Source organism: Perognathus longimembris, chromosome 6 (genome assembly GCF_023159225.1).
Source record: "Perognathus longimembris pacificus isolate PPM17 chromosome 6, ASM2315922v1, whole genome shotgun sequence".
Lineage (NCBI taxonomy): Eukaryota > Metazoa > Chordata > Mammalia > Rodentia > Heteromyidae > Perognathus > Perognathus longimembris.
In genome coordinates, this window is record NC_063166.1 from 63,805,866 (window position 1) to 63,826,598 (window position 20,733).

At 47.6% G+C, this 20,733-nt stretch overlaps 1 protein-coding gene across 2 annotated transcripts in view; it reads right to left on the reverse strand.

Moving 5' to 3' along the window:
• Positions 1 to 2,560: 2,560 nt before the first annotated feature.
• Smox (spermine oxidase) overlaps positions 2,561 to 20,733 on the reverse strand; it is a 42,137-nt gene continuing 23,964 nt past the window's right edge. The window contains exons 2-8 of one of the 2 annotated variants that reach the window (XM_048348855.1): positions 16,856 to 17,089; positions 12,523 to 12,749; positions 7,712 to 7,885; positions 6,796 to 7,570; positions 5,275 to 5,435; positions 3,473 to 3,562; positions 2,561 to 3,051 (exon numbers count right to left, since the gene is read on the reverse strand). In XM_048348855.1, coding sequence (XP_048204812.1) covers positions 2,914 to 3,051; positions 3,473 to 3,562; positions 5,275 to 5,435; positions 6,796 to 7,570; positions 7,712 to 7,885; positions 12,523 to 12,749; positions 16,856 to 17,063 — 1,773 coding nt within the window. In that variant the 5' untranslated portion in view covers positions 17,064 to 17,089 and the 3' untranslated portion in view covers positions 2,561 to 2,913. The remainder of the gene's footprint in view (positions 3,052 to 3,472; positions 3,563 to 5,274; positions 5,436 to 6,795; positions 7,571 to 7,711; positions 7,886 to 12,522; positions 12,750 to 16,855; positions 17,090 to 20,733) is intronic. The other variant, XM_048348854.1, reaches the window with a different exon arrangement.

Sequence of the window (20,733 nt, forward strand, 5' to 3'; positions counted from 1 at the left end):
ATTTGTTTTTTGGACAATGTCACCCCTTCCTTCACTCTCTCCCAGGTTTTCCCTCCTTTCCCCACCCACAACTTGTATAGTGTCTAGTCTAGTGAGTACCACTGCTGCTTTGGCTTGATGCATTTTTACCAATGCATAAATGCACCAACTCCCACTAATGATGCCTCAGGTCCTCATTGCTAACATCATCATCTTAAACAGTTCATATAAAAGAAATCAGACAGTATATAGCCTTGTATCTGGCTTCTTTCATTCAGCAGTGCTTTTGAAACTGATCTATGTTGTAGCAAATAACTGTTCATTCTAATGGACGGCAATGGATATTCCATTGGTAGGCAGCTGGACTGTTTCTAGTTTCCAGCTATTACAAACTCTGTTGCTGTATTTTGATACATAGTTCTGGTGATCATCTAGCAGCACTCAGATTTTGCTTGGGTGGCAGACAGGAGTGGAAATGTGCCCATAGAATCTGCCACCCAGTGGTGTGCATGCCCGCCGCATCCAACAGCCTCGGACTTGTTTAGGAGGCTCCAGCTTCTTCTTTCTTGTCAAGGATAACACAACAGAATGAGCCTGTGTTACAATCAGGAGGGGCTCAGTGAACATCTCCACATCACCATCCCCCTAAGCAATTTTGACATGATCATTTACTCCTCTAAGGCTTCATTGACCCAGAGGGGTACCTTGCCCTTTCCAGCCACAGCCCACATCTATGCCGAGTCAAGACACCATGAGCTCAGCATTTGTGGGCCAGAAGGTGATTGGCATTAAGAGTTCTCTCCCTCCCTCTTACCCACACTGGAAGCCCTTCCCCAACAAGCAGTCACCAAATAAACATGTCAGCCCTCTCACCTCCAGGGGACCCTTTACAATTCCTCTGTATGTGACCCTAATAACTTGGCTCCCTTTTTCCTTGTGTCTATTCCAGTGGCTGATAGGAGAATCCAGGAACTAGGAAGGACCACAGGTGGACCAGCATCTCCCAAGGCAAGGCTAATAGAAAGTAACAGGAGCTTCGCACAAAGCAGTTCTGAGCTGAGAAGAGATGAGTCTGACCTGCTTTGGCCAAAGTAAGACCCATATTCACATTATTCAAGTGCTGTTATGGAAAGGTGGCCAACTCACACTGCTAGGTTGTTGGGTTTGTTTGTTTTGTTTTGTTTTGGAGTCTTGGGGCTTGAACTTAGGGCCTGAGCACTGTCGCTGGCTTCTTTTTACTCAAGGCTAGCACTCTACCACTTGAGCCACAGCGCCACTTCTGGCTTTTTCTATATATGTGGTGCTGAGGAATCGAACCCAGGGCTTCATGTCTACGAGGTGAGCACTTTACCACTAGGTCATATTCCCAGGCACTGTTTTTGGTTTTGTTTTGTTTTTTTTAAAGCAGAATGCAGAACAGAATGAGTAGATTAGTACTTCATATAAATGAGAGGATATGCCTTTAGATTGGTCTGTTTAGGATTAGATCCTCAAAACACTAATAGCAAGGGGCTATGGGAGAGACAATGGTAGCCGGGGAAACAGCCCCTTGAGGAGATGTATTGGTGGATCCTTATAAAGCTTTGGGGCTTCAGCAAGATGGCATTCTGAAGTGTGTCCAGGAGTGTGTAGGCACACGCTAGACCTCTCCATTATAATCTGGGGTGGTGAGGGAAAGAGGACTACAGGCTTATCTAGGGCCGTGTCCTAAACGTCAGGGGAGGGGACCAGAGATGAATGCATATGGACTCAGAAAAGAGGGGCCCACCTGGCCTTTCACAGCTGCCCATCACACCAGCCTTTCAAACTACAGAATTCAAATCTAGCACAAACCTGGAGTGAGAGGATGACTGCAAGCAGGGCACCAGTGAGTCACACCTGTAATCCTAGTTACTCAGGAGACTGAGATCTGAGGATGGAGGTTTGAAGCCAGCCCAGGGGGGAAAGTCTGTGAGACTCTTATTTCCAGCTAATCACAGAAAACACTGGAAATGGTGCAGTAGCTCAAGTGGTAGAGCGCTAGCCTTGGGAAAAAGGAGCTTAGGGACAGTGCCCAGGCCCAGAGTTCAAGGCCTAGGACTGTCATAAGAAAAGAAAAAGAAATAACTACATATTCTTGAAGGTTCTGTGTGTGTGTGTGTGTGTGTGTGTGTGTGTGTGTGTGTGTAGGGGATGTATGCACAGCATACATGTAGGCATACTTGGGATATTTTCCTACTGGATAAAAATGGTCAGCCTCCCTTCCTTCTCAGCTTCTCAGTGCACACCCCTGAGTCTGGTGTAGAGCCATGCTTACTACCACCACAACTACCACCATGGAACTCAGCCTCCTTCCACACAGCTTGTTATCCAATCAAGCTCTGAGAGGGCCAGTGAGCGCCAGTGGCCAAACCCAGGCCCATCCTGAAGGAGCAGGCACTGGACAGGGAAATTGGGTAAGGGGACACCCCCTTTAGTAAACACAGGCACCTTCCCTATTGGAACCCACATATCCACACTCCAGCTATATGATTAAACACACACACACACACACACAATACACAACACACACACAACACAATCTGAGGAGAACCAGGGGGGAGACAGAAAAAAAAATCACCTCTTTTATTTCCCCAAAATGCAAATTATTGAAGGCACTTGCAATAACAAGGAAGGGGGGAGGGGCAGAAGGTCAGTGTCCCAGCACAGAGGTAAATCACATGGCTTCACCTAGTCACCACCTGGCCCAGAGAAAAGGAAAAGCTACAGGGCCCAATCTGAAACCAGCCAGGTATCTAGCTCTACAGAAGATAGATTTTAAAATTAAAAAGAGAAAAAGAAAGAAAGCAACCATTCTACAGGTAATTAGGAGCACACAGGAGCAAGGAACAGGGTCTGGCAGTCACGAGTTAGTGGTTCTTTAAGGAACACGATGGCAGTGAATAAGGACAGCCCTCAGGGACCTTGCTGGAAGAGATCTCGATACATCTCGATGAGACGTGCAGCCTCACGCTGGCCAGAGAGCAGAGCACCATGAGTGGTGGAGTAGTACTTGCGGTGGGTGGCCTCACCAGAAAACAGCACCTGCATGGGCTGGGCAGTGGAGGGAGAGGTGAGTCTGGGGGAGTGTCAGAGGCCAAAGAACTCCCTAGCTACCCTTTTCTCTATACTGCAAGTCAGATAGGCATCTGAGGTGCAAGTATTGCTGCTTCCATAGGATGAGGAGTTAGCCATCCCATCTGGCCACCTTCCCCTGCTTCTTCCAAGCCTCTCAGTTCCTTTTGTCCTCAGCTGTTAGAAGCTCTGACTGCAGTCTTACAGGCCCGGTGTGCCTCTTAAGAGAACATTCAAGGCCAGTATATAATGTCCCTAAGGCTTGATTTTCTCATTTGTCAGATGAGTTTATGCCACCTAATTCGAAGGTGGTTGTAAGGGCTAAGTGTTATCATGTCCAAGCACTCAGAATCTGGAAGAACATCCACACTCGATAGAGTTAGGTGGTAAGTTAACAAACCTTTATGGAGCCCCTACTAGGTTCCAAGGACTGTCCTGGGCACTTGGATGATAAAAGGTGACCAGGCTGCTGCTTTGTGGAGTTTCCATGCTGGTGGGAAAGCCAGACACGAAACTCAGTTACTAAACAATGTCATATGTGATGTGGTGGGTGTTTGGGCAAGGTGCTAAGTGCCCAGAAAAGGTACAATGTCTCGGGATCTCACAAGCTTCCCAGAGGACAAGACTTTGGGTAGGTTTTAAGAAGCTGTTGAGTCAAAGGATATTCAGATAGAAGGAAAAGTGCGGGCCAAAATACATCACACTGGGGACAGTGTCCATTTTGGTATAGCCAGGGATCAACCTCAAGAAAGCAGGCTGTCCATGTAAGTAAGGTGCAGGTAAAGTACAAGGCCTTGCATTTCAGGCTCACATGTGGACTTTATCTCATTGCCTTTGAAATGCATGTGTCAAGGCATTCCTAATGGAATGAATAATTTCCCATTCAGGTCCAAGGTGGCCTGGGCCTTTGCATTTCCCCCACTTTCCTTGGGTGAGGCTGTATCCCCACCAACAAGAAACTCACAGAAGTTGTTAAACAGAAGGGAGATATATGTGACAGAGCCTAAGATGCCTACTTCCTTACTTACCTACTCTACTTTTACTTCTCAGGAAGAAAGCCCTGGCTTTTAACTGAGTTCAATGTCATTTTAAAAACAAAATGATGTGGCCCAGACTCACCATCAACAAGGTGTGATCACATGACTAAGCTGTGGCCAAAGAGCATTAAAGGCACTGTTGCTTAGAAACCAATGTGTCAGCTCTAAGGATTCCCTTGTTTTTCCCATCTGCTTTTCTTCTAGCCTAAGATGAAGATATAAGAGCCAGAGCCTCTGCTGCCCTCTTGGACCACAAAGTGATCCCACAGATGGAAGCCAGGTGCTAATGATACCAGATCCTGGCACCAGATTTCCTTTCCCCTGATGGAAGGAAATGCTGTCTTGTTAAGCTACAGGTGTTTTGCTTTGCTTTGCTGTTTGTTATATGCACTTATTGTCAGGCAGGCCTAGTAACAAGAAGTTTGCTTCTGGGGAAGATGGATGTGCCATCAGCAAAGAACTCCGAAAGTTTCTTTCTCCCTCTGAGCACAGCTTTGATTGTCTTCCTTTGCCAATTACTTCAAAGAATTGCTTTAAACACAATCCCATTGGGCCTTTGACATATATTGTATGTGTAGGATTGGTAGGAGAAACTCAAAATCTACTTTATAGGAGCAAAAACATGTTGCTCTCGAGTTTATTAATTTTTTAGTGTACAGTGGGCCTAATTTTGGAAATAGCAATACTCTCAATTTCATTTTCTAAAGCCCTGGGAAAAGATTTCCATCAAATCAGGACTGTTTCACAGAACATTCTAATACGTTAGAAATGCTCTACAACTTATTCCAGTGTGGTAGTCACCTGCCACGAGCCCCTTAAATTGTGACTAGTGCAACTTAAAGGACTCCATGCTTAATAGATTGATTTAAATTCCAATGACATAATTAACAAGAATTAAAATTAATGCTACCATATTGGCCAGAGCAGCCTGGAATGATTCCATTTTCATAATCCCAAGGAGATCGTTAAAGTGTCTATGTGAATACACTTTTTCCTACCAGATGTTCAGTGCTCATCTTCTTGCGTTCCCTTCTGGGAGAAATGCTGCATCACAGCTGTCACCCTGGCACCATTGAATGGGCCCCACTCCTCACCCTGGAGCAGTGCCACTCAGAATGCTCTCAGAGCCCTTCCAGGCCTCCCCTCGTGGAACACCCCCACTCACCGCTGTCTTGGAGCTCTCTGTGTAGGGCAAGGGCTTGGCCAGCTTCTCCACATCAGCCCCACTTGAGCCCACCTGCGTGTATGAGTAAGAACCTCGGAAATAGGGGTTGCTGCCCCAGGCCGAGCGCAGGATTCGCCGAGGTTTTGGAATATTGGGGTTCCCTGTTGGGGAATCAGAAGTGCCAAAGGTAATCCTAGCTATTTGGGAGGTGGTGATCAGAAAGATTGCAGTTCAAGACTGGCCTGGGGGGGGAAAGTTAGTGAGCCCCCACCCCTTATTATCAATTAATAAGATGGTGCAGTTGTTGTTTTTTATCCTAGTTATACAGAAGTCCACATGAGAATCTCAATCTGAAGCTAGCCTTGCAAAGAAAGAGGAGAGAGAGGGAGAGAGGGAGAGAGGGAGAGAGAGAGAGAGAGAGAGAGAGACTCTGAAAGATAACTAAAAAATGGCTAGAGACATAGCTCAAATGCTATAGCATCTGCCAAACAAGCATAAGGCCTTGAGTCCAAACCCCAATACGGTTAGAAAATGAAAAAGAATCCAAAAAGATGAAAAATAAGAACAGCTACATACATTCCAGAGAATGGGCCCCAAGACCAACATGACAGGGGTAGACAGGACGGAGGAAGGGGAGGGAGAGAGTCTGCCCCCCCACCCCCACCGAGACCAACATGCCAGGGGTAGACAGGGAGGATGAAGGGGAAGGGAGAGAGTCTGGGGCTCAAGCTGCGTACCCACTCATTTGCCTGGTAATTCCCTGCAAAACAACATATTCTCTCAAGGCCTTAATTTTCTTATCTTAAAAATAATTACACAGTAGTTCCATGTCAGAGTGTTTGCCTAGCACGTGCAGATCCTTGGATACAATCCTCAATATTGTGGGGGAGAGGGGGCAATCACAGACAAATGTTTCCCCTTCTAATGTCGAGGGCCCTTGTAAAGCTGAAAGTGGATGAAAATGTTCATCTAAAAGACTGAGAAGCCTACGCGCTGCCTCGAGTCCCAGCTCCTCAGGAGGTGGAGATCTGAGAATCACTGTTCAAAGCCAGCCTGGGCAGAAAAGTACATGAGATGCATCTCTAATGGACCACCAAAAAGACAAGAGTGGAGGTTTGGCTCAAGTGGTAGAGTGCCAGCCTTGAGGGGGAAAAGCTAAGGGACAGCACCTAGGCCCTGAGTACTGGCACACACAAAAAGGAAAAGGAAAAATAAGGAGGGGGTGGGGATGGGGGTGTGGGAAACGATCCATTTCTTTATCAAAGCAGTCTGACAATTGGTGGTGATAGCTAGGTGGGTTTTTTGTTTGTTTGTTTTTACAATCAGCCTTTTTAAAAGTGAATCCAGACCTAGAGCCCATCACCAGCGGTATTTCAAGCTTCAAACAAGGTGAACCCCTGCAATTTGGGAGCCAGAGGCCAAGCATAGGGCCCTGCCCATGGCTCTCACTGGGCACAGTCTACACCCCCTGGGGTGAGACGGGGGCCGGGCAGGGGCGGGCAAGGCAGGCACAGGACACACCTGTGAACTGACGAAGCATCTCCGTACAGATCTCAGCCACAGCCTCGTCGTCGCACTTCTCCATGACCAGGGCCTCCTCCCCGCAGATCCAGCCGCACAGCACGTGGCCGTAGCGCTCGGGCGGGTACAGGACGTCGAAGCCGCAGATCTTGCGGTACCATTGCTCGGGCGGGTAGGTGAGGGTGCGGCTCTCCGCCTCGTCCTCCCACACAAACTGTAAGGTGTTGCACTCGGGACCCCAGAAAGGCTCCTCGAATTCAAGGAAGATCTTGTCGGTGGTGCCGATGCCCAGGCGATGGATGGCAGCCGCCTTCTCCACGGGCAGGCTGGGCTGGAAGAGGCTGGGGTACTGCCGCTTGAGGACGCCCAGGGACACGGTCACGATCACATGGTCCGCCGGGATGACCTCGCAGTCCTCGCACTCCACCGCCACGGGCCACGGCTCCTCGGCGTCCTCGTTGTCGTGGTCCCACCCGTCCCCTCGGGGGCCCTCCCCACTCCGGCCCCCCTCCCCACTGTACTGATTATGATCACCCTTCCGGCGGGGCTCAATCTCAGGGCCCCGGGAATGGGCTGAGGCCTGGTCCCAGTGGATGCACCGGACCGGTTTCCCCAACTGGATGACGTGCGCTGGGATGCCCTCGGCCAGCAGCTCCACCACCCGCATGAAGCCCGAGGGGATGATGTGGTGGGCGCCGGGAATCTCGGTCCACTCCCCGAAGGCGCTCAGGGACACCTCGTCTATGCTGTGCGAGCTGCTCTCGCAGCTCTCCACCTGTGGGGAAGGACCCAGAGTCTCTTCAGTGGATGCCAGGGGCTAAGGACGGGCGAGGAATAGGAGCCAGACTCCTCCTCCCCTCCCCCTCCCTGCCCCTAGGATCAGTGTTTTTCTTGCTGTCCTCAACAGCAAAGATACCTTCAGGTACTGCTGGATCATGGCGAGCTTCAAGCGCTTGGTAGCCTCCAGGTCATCGGGGTCATCCCTGATTCTATTTCGCACCTCTTCCCGGGTGAACACTCCCACACTATTCTGACTCTCCGCATTGACTGGTTTACCATGCTGGAAGAATTCCTGGGTCAAGTTATAGACCTGCCAGAGAGACCTTGGGAGACTAAAAACGCAGTACTTCATCCCACCCACCCACCTCAAGTTCCCAGATAGCTCCGGGATGTTCCTAGCCCTCGGCCTCTAGATGAGGCCTAGAGGGCTGGAGAGCCGGCTCCTGGCCTTGGCTTCAGCAAGGGAAGTAAGATGGGCTCCGGGCTCTCATCTTGGGCCCTTGCTTAGCACAGACACCTGGTGCCTGCACAGTCTCTGCACAGGCTTACAAGGGCTCCGTGTCCCACTGGTACAGACCAGCTGCACACACAGTCACCTTTTCCAAAAACAATGTGCACAACCATTTCCCTGTTCCCTAGCTCCCTGCCCACCCTCCCAAAGTGCCTGCTCTGCTCTGCTCTCTCCCAAAAGGGGAGCCTGCAGCTACAGTCTGGCTAATGTTTGGGGGGAGAAGAAGCAAAGAAGCCCTGAGATCTGACACTTCAGATACTGACCCTGCCCTGCTCTGCTCAGCTTCACACAAAGCACCCCTTCATTTTAGGCCTCAGATTCAGGTATGGAGGAAGGGGGTGTGGAAGGGGGGAATAACGCAGAAGGGACCAGCCAGAGGAGACTGCAGCAGGCCAGGAAGTGGAAAGCAATTTGCATTCACATTTCAGCCACAGCTCTGACCCCTACCCCACCTACAAATAATGGTAATTGGGCTGGGATGTAGCTCAGTGGCAAAGTGCTTGCCTCGCAAGTGCAATGTTCTGGGTTCAATCCCCAGAACAACAACAACAACAACAACAACAACAACAACAACAACAAGAAGAAGAAGAAGAAGAAGAAGAAGAAGAAGAAGAAGAAGAAGAAGAAAAGACAAAAAATAGCTGCAACTGGTTTGTTCTGTTTCATCTTCCTGTCTGGTATATAACCCAGCCAAACACTGGGCAGGGCAGGTATCTCATTCTTGGAGGAGACCCCAATATTCATACAACATGCATTTTTGGTGGTCACTCTATCCTGGAATAGGTTATAATGATGAGCAAGAAACACAGAGTTCCTAGTCCCTGCCCATATTTAAAATGAGAAAACATTCTATAAGAGCTGCTTCTACAGCATGGGCTACAATGGAAAGAAGCCAGGGCTGTGAGATCAACCCAAACAACTCTGGATAGCTGAGCAGTCAGGAGACAGCACGGTTGGCAATGAGAGAGAGAGAAAGAAAAAACATGTTTCAGGAAACAGCATAATCAAAGATATGAGAGAGAGAGAGACAGACACAGACACAGAGACAGAAGTAGAGATACATTCAGGAAACCTGAAGTGACTTAGTCTTGCTATTGGACGCAGCAAGGAGATAAATTGTAAGGAATGACTCTAGAAAAGCAGGCAGAGGCTGGGGCAAAAAGGACTAAGTCATATTAAGGGCTTTGGACTTCATCCAAGACCCTGGCTTCCCAGAGGGCTAGAAGCAGGAAGGTGGCATGCCTCTCCCCCACTACACACACACAAAAACACACACACACACAAACACACACACACACACACACTAATGCTACCATTCTCAAGATACTAACAAATAAGAGTTCATGGCTAGGGCTGGGAATGTGGCTTAGTGGTAGAGTGCTTGCCTAGCATGCACAAAATCCTGGGTTCGATTCCTCAGCACCACATAAACAGAAAAGGTCAGAAGTGGCACTATGGCTCAAGAGGTAGAGTGCTATCCTTGAGCAAAAAGAAGCCAAAGACAATGCTTAGGCCCTGAGTCCAAGCCCCACAACTGACAAAATTAAAACAAAACAAAAACAAGAAAGAGTTCATGGCTAATCATCTGTGGCAAAGCTGATATGTCTTCTTCCTAACATGAGTTTATATTTGACCATCACATGTTCATGGGAATATTGTGTGCTATATACCATGGCCCCAGGCTAGGTCCTATGGACACAGAGTGCAGGAGAGTCAAAGCCTGCTGATGTCACCCCTCCCTACCTCCACTGTTCCAGGGAAAGGCCTGCATATGAGATGGAAGTATGAATTAAGCATGCCTCTGCAGTCTAAATTATACAGAAGAAAATGATTTAAAGTGTTCGTTTGTCCTTCTTATAGTCACGAGATGTTGGGTGTTTGGCCTTAACTGGAGTCTTCAGCAAATTCCTCAGGCACAGGACTACTGCCAAGCAGTCAGCCTGTCCACCCATCTCCTCCTCCTCCCTAGCTTTCACCCCACAGAGATAAGCAACATGGTAGCCAGGCCTTAGCTAATGTGGACTGGAGGCCAAAACTCAGCTGAGGAGTAACAAATGCAGTCATCACTGACTCAGAGAGTCTTAACTGAATATAGCTTTGTTATATGGGCACTGTCTCATCCTCTAGGGGAAATGACATCTTTCCAGTGTGACCTACAGAAAGCAGGGCAGGTCTGGGACAGCTAGTACTATTTTGAAGCACCGTGTACTGGGATTTCTTACACGTTTTCCTCATGACACTAGGAAAGAATACAACCCACTCATTTTAGAGATGAGGAAAGTAATGGGCTCAACCATTGCTCAAAAGTATAAACATGGTTCCACATCAAGAGTGTCTCTTTCAGAGACTAAACAGTGTATGTACTGCACAGACTCACTTGTTTCTTTAAACATGTAATACATTCTAGGCTAAGGATGAAACTCAGTGTGCAAAGCTTTGGGTTGTTGGATCCCCAACACTGAAAAAAATGAAACAAACTAGGCCCATACACACACACACACACACACACACACACACTATATGTATGTATATATATACTATATATGTACTATATATACACACATATATATTCATATAAATGGCCTTTCAAAGCCATTATCTTTGGAAGCTATGCATTTATTATAAGACCACCCTTAAATGGTCTCACAATAAGTGGTTTCCAGCATTGGTTAAGAGAAATCCTGACAAAACAAGAAACCCTGGGCTGGGGATATGGCCTAGTGGCAAGAGTGCTTGCCTCGTATACATGAGGCCCTAGGTTCGATTCCCCAGCACCACATATACAGAAAATGGCCAGAAGTGGCGCTGTGGCTCAAGTGGCAGAGTGCTAGCCTTGAGCAAGAAGAAGCCAGGGACAGTGCTCAGGCCCTGAGTCCAAGCCCCAGGACTGGCCCCCCCCAAAAAAAAGAAACTCTGACTTTGTGCTAACCTCTCCTCTTTCAGACCCAAAGTATCACCACCCCCACTGATATCCCACCTTATCTGTTCTGTTTTCCACCACTCTTATACTTGACTTTCAAAAATCAAACTAGCAGAAATGGATGATGGAACCACTTTTAAGAAAATGTAAAGAATAAGTCATGGACCCTTAGAGTCAATCTCAAGAGCACCCACTCATAAAGGAAGGTCTGCTTTAAAGAATACTAGTTCCTATCTGGTCACTAATAATTCTATCTCTTCACACACAAGTTGAAACACACAATATCATGGAACTGCACACAACATAACTTATAAGGATATACACACAAAAAAAAATACTAACTATGCCTGTCTCTCATAGTGCAGGGACTACCCCAAAACAAGAAATTAGAAAATGTATAATAGGTGCCTGCTTATCTGTCCACTGACCTGGAGTAAAGTCATTACACTACCAATAACAGGCTATCAGAAATCAAGGTCTACACATTACCTTGCTTGTTCAGTGCAGTTCACAGCACCACTGAAAGATACTAAAAATATTAACAATTTTTAAAAAACATAAACAACTGAAAGATATATGACATTGCTACTTGTGACACTAGATTGAGATACTAGCCAGTGCAATAAAGTAAGAAAAAAATAAGTTTAGGCTATGCATCTAATACAGTAATAGCTAGATACTTGAGGCAATTTGAAATTAAATATTCAGTTCCTCAGTCTCACTGGTTACATTTCAGATGCTCAAAAGCTACAGAGAGCTAGTAACTACTAAACAGGATGGTGAGGGGCTGGAACATCTTCATCACTGAAAGAAAAGAAGTTCTGTTGAATAATGCTGGTGGTGGTCTAAGGATTAGAAAGGAAAAAGACAAAACCCTCACTGTTTTTGTATAGAACTAAACACATAAAACTCTAAAAATATTAGAATATAAATTAATATATCAACAGATTTATTGGAATTAAAATAATCTACAAAAAGACCTAAAGTAATATATAAACATCAGTTTTATCACTGTATACCAGAACAGTTAGAAAATAAAGTTTAAAAACATATTATTCAGCTGGGCATCAGCAGCTCACACCTGTAATCCTAGCTACTCAGGAGGCTGAGATATGAGGTTCAAGGTTCAAAGCCAGCTTGGGCAGGAAAGTCTGTGAGATGTTTATCTCCAGTTAACCATAAGAAAATCAGGAGTGGCACTGTGGCTCAAAGTGGTAGAGCACTAGCTTTGAGCAAATGAGCTCAGGAACAGTGCCTAGGCCCTGAGTTCAAGCCCCACAAGTGACAAAAAACATATTCATAAAGACATCAAAAAAACATAGCAATAACAATTGCTGTTAGTTACCTAGTAATAAATCAAACAAAGGATGCCCTCTCCATTCATTTTTTCATTTCATTCTGAAACTGCCCAGGTTTTCCAAATGCAGGGCCCCGGGAATGTGCAAAGACATGACCAGAATCTTAGAGGACCCCAGACAGGTCCCCCAGAACTTCCCATGCCAAGCTCACCCCTCACCTCGTCGTATAAATCGCTGAATTCCTCAACCACATCCTTGGGAATCCTGCGGCCATGGTTGGTAAGGTAACAGGCCTCACCATTCTTGGAGTAGAGGCTGATGCGGCCCACACTGCCTTCTCCATCAGTTGTCTCTTCCAAGAGGCCATTGGCTTCTGCTAGATGATATATGGGATTCCCGTGGGAGCCATGGATCCAGGTGGCTCCCAGCTCAAAGGTGGCGTGTCCTGATGGTGACAACAAGAGGCCCTTTAGAGGGGCAGGGACTTCTTCAGAAAGAGCCAGAATACTGCCGGGACCTTTTTCCTCCAACAGGATCCTCCCATTTCCCATGACAAGCAGGAACCAACTTAAATGCTCCCTCTAGAAACTAACCAAAATCATAAGGGAAAAGCTCCAGACATTCAAGCACTGAGAAGCATCAACCAGAATGACTTTAGGATGAGCCCTGGAGTTCTTACTGGACCAATCAGAAGGCTCTTATTTCCAAGTTCCACCTTCTTCCAAGGGAACATTAGATACCACAGCCCTTCTCCTGCCTCCCCACTTAGGAAGAACATGGGGTGGGCTGCAGCAGTCACAGCCAAGCACCTAGGTCTTCATCTAGCCTTACTCCAACTCCTCAACACCCACATGGCTCCCTTCTTAGCTCTTCTGTCAGATAGAAAATGGCTCTTCCCAATGCCATCTAGGGCAGGAGAGTGAGCAAGCATTCTTCTGTTTGGAAGATTCCTTCCCAAAGCTGTTCTCAGAGTAATGTTAAACCATCCAATCCTTCCACACAGATGGTAGAATCCTGAGTCCATCTGGGGTAGAAGAGCCTTCCTGGGTCCAAGTTGAGATAGGCCAGAAAATTGCTTCAACTTCTCCATCCCCAGCTAAGGTATCCAATCTCTGCCTCTGTCCTGAGCTCCAGTTGCCTCTTCTATTTTTCTATTTTCGTGCTAGTCCTGGGGCTTGAACTCAGGACCTGGGTGCTGTCCCTGAGGGTTTCTGTTTTGTTTTGTTTTGTTTTGTTTTTGCTCAAGGCCAGCACTCTACCACTTGAGCCACAATCCCACTTCCAGTTTTTTTGGTGGTTAATTGGAGACAAGAGTCTCACAGACTTTTCTTTCTAGGGTGGCTTTGAACAACAATCCTCAGATCACAGCCTCCTGTGTAGCTAGGAATACAAGCATGAGCTACTGGAGCCCAGCTAGTTTCCTCTTTGAACTATGATACATTTATTTCTTCCTTGCATGTTGGAACAATGCAAGGAAAAGAGAGAGAAACACTTATTTTGGTGTTTTATTTTGGTTTCGCAGGCCTCATTCAAGACATGGGTGGTAGATTTTTTGCCAGCATAACCACAGTAATCTTTCCTATCCCTGTACAACATCCCTTGGCCACATGACTTTGCATTTCCTTCCATATAGAGGTAGTCTGGGTCCTTGGATCTGGGATGCACTTGCAAGTAGCTCTGATTAGTAAAAATGTGGAGAAATTGGCTTCAGAACTCAGGGCCCAGAGGACTTCATGACTTCCATTTTCATCCCCTCTGTGAGAACCAGGGAAAGAAGCCAAGGCTCATCCTGCTGAAGACATATGCTACACTAAAAGCCTATACCTGTGACCAGAAATCAGAATTGCCATGTCACACATCCTCACCAACCTAGTGAAGCCTCCAGACAACCCAGCCACATTGGAAGAGCCAAAAATAAAAAATAAAAATAAAAAAAACCTACCTGACTACCTACCCAACTCCTACCCCACAGAATCTGAGCAAATAAAAAGTTATTTTAAACTGCTACATTTAAGGTTGGTTTGTTACACAGCAATAGCTATCTGATACATTCCAACAAATGACACTATTTTCCCTTCCTTCCCCCACAAGAACTAGGCATTCACTTCTCTTTTGCAGCTTTCCCTTTCTTGGGTTTCTTCTAATTAAACTGCCAGTTACTAAAAATAGCCTTGTAGAAATGTATGTTCCAAAAACAAGAGAAAGTACAACACATCCCACAGCCAGCAAGACAGAATTTCCTTTTCTTGAAGAGGCAGAAAAGTTGCGGGCCTTTTTTATTGAGGAAAAGTGGGCAGACCGAAGGGCACCAAAAGCTGAGAGCCTAATGCACTGCCTGTAGGTGGCCACTGGTAGCATTAAATTATTAGCCCTCTACAGCTTCATGTTTGGGGCTTCCCCAAGTATTTGGTGCTTTGAGCTTCCAACAGGAGCAGAAGAGGATCAGTATTCTAAGGAAAGAAGTGAACTCTTCCTAAACTATAGTAAGAAGCTCCGAGACACACACACATTGGGAAGTCCTGCCACTGGACACAATTCCTGCCTTCAGGTGCTCAACAAAAAGAGGAAGAGACTAGCACCCACCAGTGGCCCATCCCTGTAATGCTAGCTACTCAGGAAGCTGTGATCTGAGGACTAAAGTTCAAAGCCAGCCCAGGCAGGAAAGTCTAAGAGACTCCTATCGCCAATTAACCAACAAAATGCCTGAAGTGGAGATATGACTCAAGCGGTAAAGTGTCAGCCATGAGTGGAAAGGCTAAGGTCCTGAATTCAAGCCCCAGTACATCCACTGGGTAGCAGGCACCATCCCCATGCCGGCTTCAGAGAGAGTGTCCTCAAAGCCTCTGGCCTTCAATCTCTGTTCTCATCAGCTACTACCCCATGCACATCTAGCTGTAGCTGGGCTTTCAGACCCATACATCTGCACAAAGTACACGCATATGCTTTCTGGCATGACAAGCTTTCTCCTCTTCTCATCCTCATCACCCAACATGTACTGGCCCTTCTTTGTATCTACTCAACTCCCAGCAGCACAAAGCTCCACCAGGACTCCCTCCTCCCACCCAACTGCCTGCGGCCCCGCATCAACTCCATGTCTCCCATCTCCTAGCCTTGTATCATCACGGCATGTCTCAGCAGTCAGCTCCCTCTGTGACAGGGCCATCCATCTTCCTATCTACTGTTTCTACACCACACTGGAAGACTTCATCAAGACTGGAAAATCCTACGTGGAATGGCTCTTCCTTGAGGCTCTCAAGCAGCCAATCAGAAATAGCAAAGGGTATGATGCTTTCATTCTCCCCTGCCAGCAGACATCCCAGAATGCATGCCAAGCTCAGCCCCAGCAGATTCAATGTGACCAACATTTCTCCAAGAAGATGCACAGTACCCATGTAGCCTCAATGTCCATTGATTCTTTCCTTAACCACCTACTTCTCTGAGTAAGTGGCACAAAGGCTCTACAAGGGACACCTAGAAGAGCCTTGGAGGATCTATGTCACCCACTCCAGGCCTCCATGGGTGATCTCACTGGGTCATCTTTATGACTGTGTGTGTGTATGTGTGTGTGTGTCAAACCCAGGGCCTCACAATCTTACTTAGCTTTTTTGCTCAAGGCTAATAGTCTACTACTTGAGCCATGGCTCCACTTCTAGTGCTTTTTTCTTTTTTTCTTTTTGGTTGGTTGTCAAGCTTGAGCTCAGAGGCTGGGTGCTGTTCCTAAGCTCTTCTGCTCAAGGCTAGCACTCTACCACTTTGAGCTACAGCTCCACTTCCAGTTTTCTGGTGGTTAATTGGAGATAAAAGTCTTCCAGACTTTCCTGCCTGGGCTGGCTTCAAACTGTGATCCTCAGATCACAGCCTACTGAGTAGCTAAAATTACAGGTGTGAGCCACCTGTGCCCAGATCACTGCGTCATCTTCCTGGTTTTAGCTTGTCCAACTCTTCATTGGTCAGAGCCCCACTAACTGGGATGTCCTGACCTCTGGCTACATATCAAGCAATAACCCCACTCCTCCTTAGGAGTCCTGGCACAATCTACCCACCCTAGGTGCAAGTCTCTTACCTGGCTACTTTCTCCATTATCTGCAAAAATGGACAGATCTTCACAGCTAATCCCAAGACCCACAGGAGGCTCTGAATCCCTTTCTACCTCTTGAACCTAAGTTCCTATTGCCCTAGGGCTGACTCTTGGATCACAATATGCTAATTCACATTCAAAAGTTAATAACTCATAAGAACTTTCTCTTCTTGTGAGAGCAGTGGCCCACAATGCCAGGAGACCTGGTTCCTGGATGTCTTCTCCCTTAAATACTATGCACCAAATGAACATCCTCAATTACAAAAGTCACAGCCCCACCATGCCTCGCTCAGAGGACTGCTGCAAGGGGCAAAGGAAATGTCTGGAAAATATCCACACATGTTATATCATGGAATGTTTATCCAGGGGAAAAGAAGCTGAAATAATAATGAGACTTCAGGCAGAGCCAATGCATTAGGGGATTAAAAAAAAAAAGTGGCCGAGGAAGGTGCCTGGGCTCGGGTAATACTCACCAAGTTTCACGCTCTGCACGCGGCCTCCGATGTGGCTGGAAGCCTCGAGCACAGTGACATCGGTGAAGCCCTGCTCCAGAAGTGCTTTGGCTGCAGCCAAGCCAGCCAAGCCAGCGCCGATCACCACCACACGAGGCTGTCCCCTTCTCCGCAGGCCACGACTGAGAGAGTCATCCGCACTGTCCACACTGGATTCACAACTTTGCATGCCGTCCCCACTCGCCTCCTAAGAACCTGCAAGGGGACGGGTGCAATGGATCACCTGCCCCAAGGGACACCCACCACCAGTCCTCCCCCTCCCTCCTCAAGGACCAACCCCAGAAGAGCCTCCTCCAGAAGATGCAGGAAGGGAGAGACAAGAAGGAGGCAAAGGGAGGTGGGGGAAGGAGGAGGACAAAAAGAAAAGAGGAGGAAGGGATACATATTTGGTCTCCACAACTAGGCAGGAGATGGAGCCTATGCAATCCACCTGCCTCACCTCCAGACCTGTTAAGCACCGGCTGTTCCCTGCCCATAGGTCCCAAAGTCAAGACAAAAGGGAGCTAGTGAGATGACCAGGAAGGTCAAAGTCAGGGAACAAAAATGACCTTGACGTTGCTGATCCCAGACTAGGTCAGCCCTGCATGGCTGCTATGGTCTAGTATGTGCCAGCCCCAGAACACCCACAGTTATCCCAGGACATTCATACATATCCCCCCAAGATACCTGCACACACACACTCAAGGCTCTGCTGTCCTTCCCTGGCTGGCACTTGCCTGGAACTCTCCTCTCTGTCCTTTGCCCCCTTCCTCTTCTCCTCTGGCTTTCAGTTGGTCTTTTGCAGCCTCAATGAAGTAGTAATTTGGTGGAAAGGACAAAGTTCCACCCTCCCCCACTCCAGAAAGTGCCACGAAGCTGATGTCCAACAAGCCTCTGCTATTCTGGGTAGCTTGTTTCCTACCCCAATCCCTGACCACCCAGCCCCTCATTCACCACAAAGCAGCAAGGATCCCAGGAAACACTGGACCATGGGGACCTGTGGCACCAGAGGCCAGACATGAAATTGACAGTTATACAATGCCAGCTTGCTCAGAGACGCCAGACTAGGAGAGCTGATGCTGGAGCCAGAGTGGTGCCTGGCTCTCACCTCCCAGCTAAAGACGCTGCCTCCGCATTCCCAAAATGATCAGGAGGAGTTGGAGGTGTCTAGGAACCATCGGGGGAGAGGGGGAGCTCTGCTCTTGTTTCTGTTCCTTCCCTGACCAAAGCCACGTAAGACTTGCATTCCTTAGCTGAGGTAACAGAAGCTGCGAAGTCTTAACAGCACCCACAGACTAAGCAAGGGAATAAAATACAGGTGGACAGGAACTCCTGGACAACAGCCAGGGTGACAAATAGAAACCTGTCACCTGCACCTAAGAGCTGAGTGTGGCTTTCCCAGGATGTGACAATACATGCTTGAGAACACGCCCAAGAGAATGTGGCCATATTCCACCAAATGGACACACTGAAGAATATTCCTGGCAGTTCTATATACTATACCCCACCCCAAACAGAAACAACGCAAAGGTCCAAACTAAAGTATATGTAGTATATTCAGGCAGTGGAATATTCTTGACCAATAAATAGGACTAAACTTCTAATGCTTTCAACAGCATTCATTTACCTCTAAGCCTTGATGTAGATAAAGAAAGTATGATGCCATTTACACAAGGTCAGAGGTCATGCAGGAGAGGGGGATATTGAGACGAGGAGGGAGCTCTCTGCAGTGAGGAAATAAGACAGCTTGATGGTAGTGGTGGTTAGACAGTGTACATAAACACTCATTGGTTTGTACATTTAAGAGATGTGCAATTCAGCGGGGATCTAGTGGCTCACACCTGTAATCCTAGATACTCAAGAAGCTGAGATCTGAGAATTGCAATTCTAAGGCAACCCATGCAGGAAAGTCTATGAGACTCTTATCTCCAATTAACAAGCAAAAGGCCAGAAGTAGTAGAGCACTGTCCTAGAGAAGGAAGGAAGGAAGGAAGGAAGGAAGGAAGGAAGGAAGGAAGGAAGGAAGGAAGGAAGGAAGGAAGGAAGGAAGGAAGGGAAGGAAGGAAGGAAGGAAGGGAGGGAGGAAGGAAGGGAGAAAGAGAGAGAAAGACAGAGAGAAAGGAAGGAGGAAGGAAGAGAGGAAGGGAGGAAGGGAGGGAGGAAGGAATGAAGTAACAAAGGAAAGAAGGAATGAAGAAGTCATATGGGGGTGTGAGACCCTCAGTTCAAACTCTAGTACCAACCAAACAAAACAAAACATAACAACAAAAAAGATGTGTGCAATTCACTGTATATACAACATGCATCTACTTCAATACCAAGAAATTTATGCCTGCCTTGCAATCCATCTGCCTCTAAACGCAAGCCTGGAACTGTGCCTTCCTGCTTTGCACACACCAGGGCTGACCACCGACATGGGTATGGGACCGTATCCTCTAATAGCAATTCATCGTAGATATCACATGTATAGACCTCAAAGAGAGGGCTCAGACCCAGAAGCTGCTCCTGGCACTTGACCCACCTATTCCACTACTCCCTGCAATGCCTAGGCATGATGTTAATGCCCTTACCCCAGCACCCTCTGGCCCCTAAGTACCTCTCATCCTCCAACTTTGGACTGAGCCTTTCCCTAGAAGGCCAGAAGGTGGCGCCTGATACCCAGAACACCTCCTAGACGGTGTCTCAGATGGGGAGAGGGAGAGGGGGCCCGTCTAGAGTTTTCCCAGTGGATGAGGCCACAGGTGAGCTAAGACCCTTTCCAGTTCCCTTCTCCTCCATCAACCCCACCCCACCCCCATCCCCAGATTCTGGCTCCGATTTCCTCCCAGGAGCATGCAAGTCAGAGCTGGCTAGAGTCCTTCTTCCTTCCCCTTCCCTCCCCTCTTCCCTCGCCCAGGTTCTTCCTGGAGACTAAATTTAGAGGTGAGGATGTGGCCGCCTGCACGCCTCACAGCACAGGCTGGGTCAGTGACGATGCCTCCGGATATGTGCCAGCCAAGCACCGACGCTGCATCAGGTTTGTAAACACACGCTGCTGAGGGCCTGTGCCAGCTGTGATGACGTGTTCCTGTCACCCCAAGCTGTCCTCACACCCTAACAACTTCATTTATGGGCTGGAGACCTCTGGGTGGAATCACATCTTGAAAAGCTGCTGTAATAAGAACTCAACTAGAGTCCTGCTTCTCACAGAAGCTCCCAGGATTCCCTGGGCACTGTCCCAGGAAACCATGGTTCTAAATGAGGGAATTGTGAACAGGGTAAGATGGTTTGCTGCCAGCTACCTGACAAGGCCTCCCCTGAGTATGACTAGTTTGTCCTGGTCATACCATGTGACAAATGATCAGTATTCTTCAGACCCTCATGCAAGAAATGTCATTTTCCACTGTCCTTGAAAGAGGATTCTGGAATGAACCATGGGACATACTGGGGCACTCTGGTTTGGGGATAAAGGCAGAAAGAATCTCCAGCTCCCAATGCCAGACTTTGAAGTTAAGTAAACATCACAAAGGGACTGTCAGCTGGAAGTGTCCCAGGTAAATGGGGGCCACATGGGTCCCTTGAACTCAAAACTCTCATAGGTAACCTGACCCTCCATAGGACTTGTCACAAGCCAGCCTCATCAGTTCCCAGTGCTCCCAGGAGCCAGACAAACCCACACCTAGTCCAGCAGAGGGTAGAGAGGGGTCGTCCCAATGGCCCCCATATCAATCCAAGCAGTTAATACATCATGAGGTACAACAGAAAAGAGAGAGGAAAATAGCCAGGAGCTTCTTCCTGGGGAACTTTGGGCACTTTGTTTTCTCCAACAAGGGGATTAGTTTGTGCTTTTCCCTTTTCTGTTGCTATTGTTGTTTTGGGGT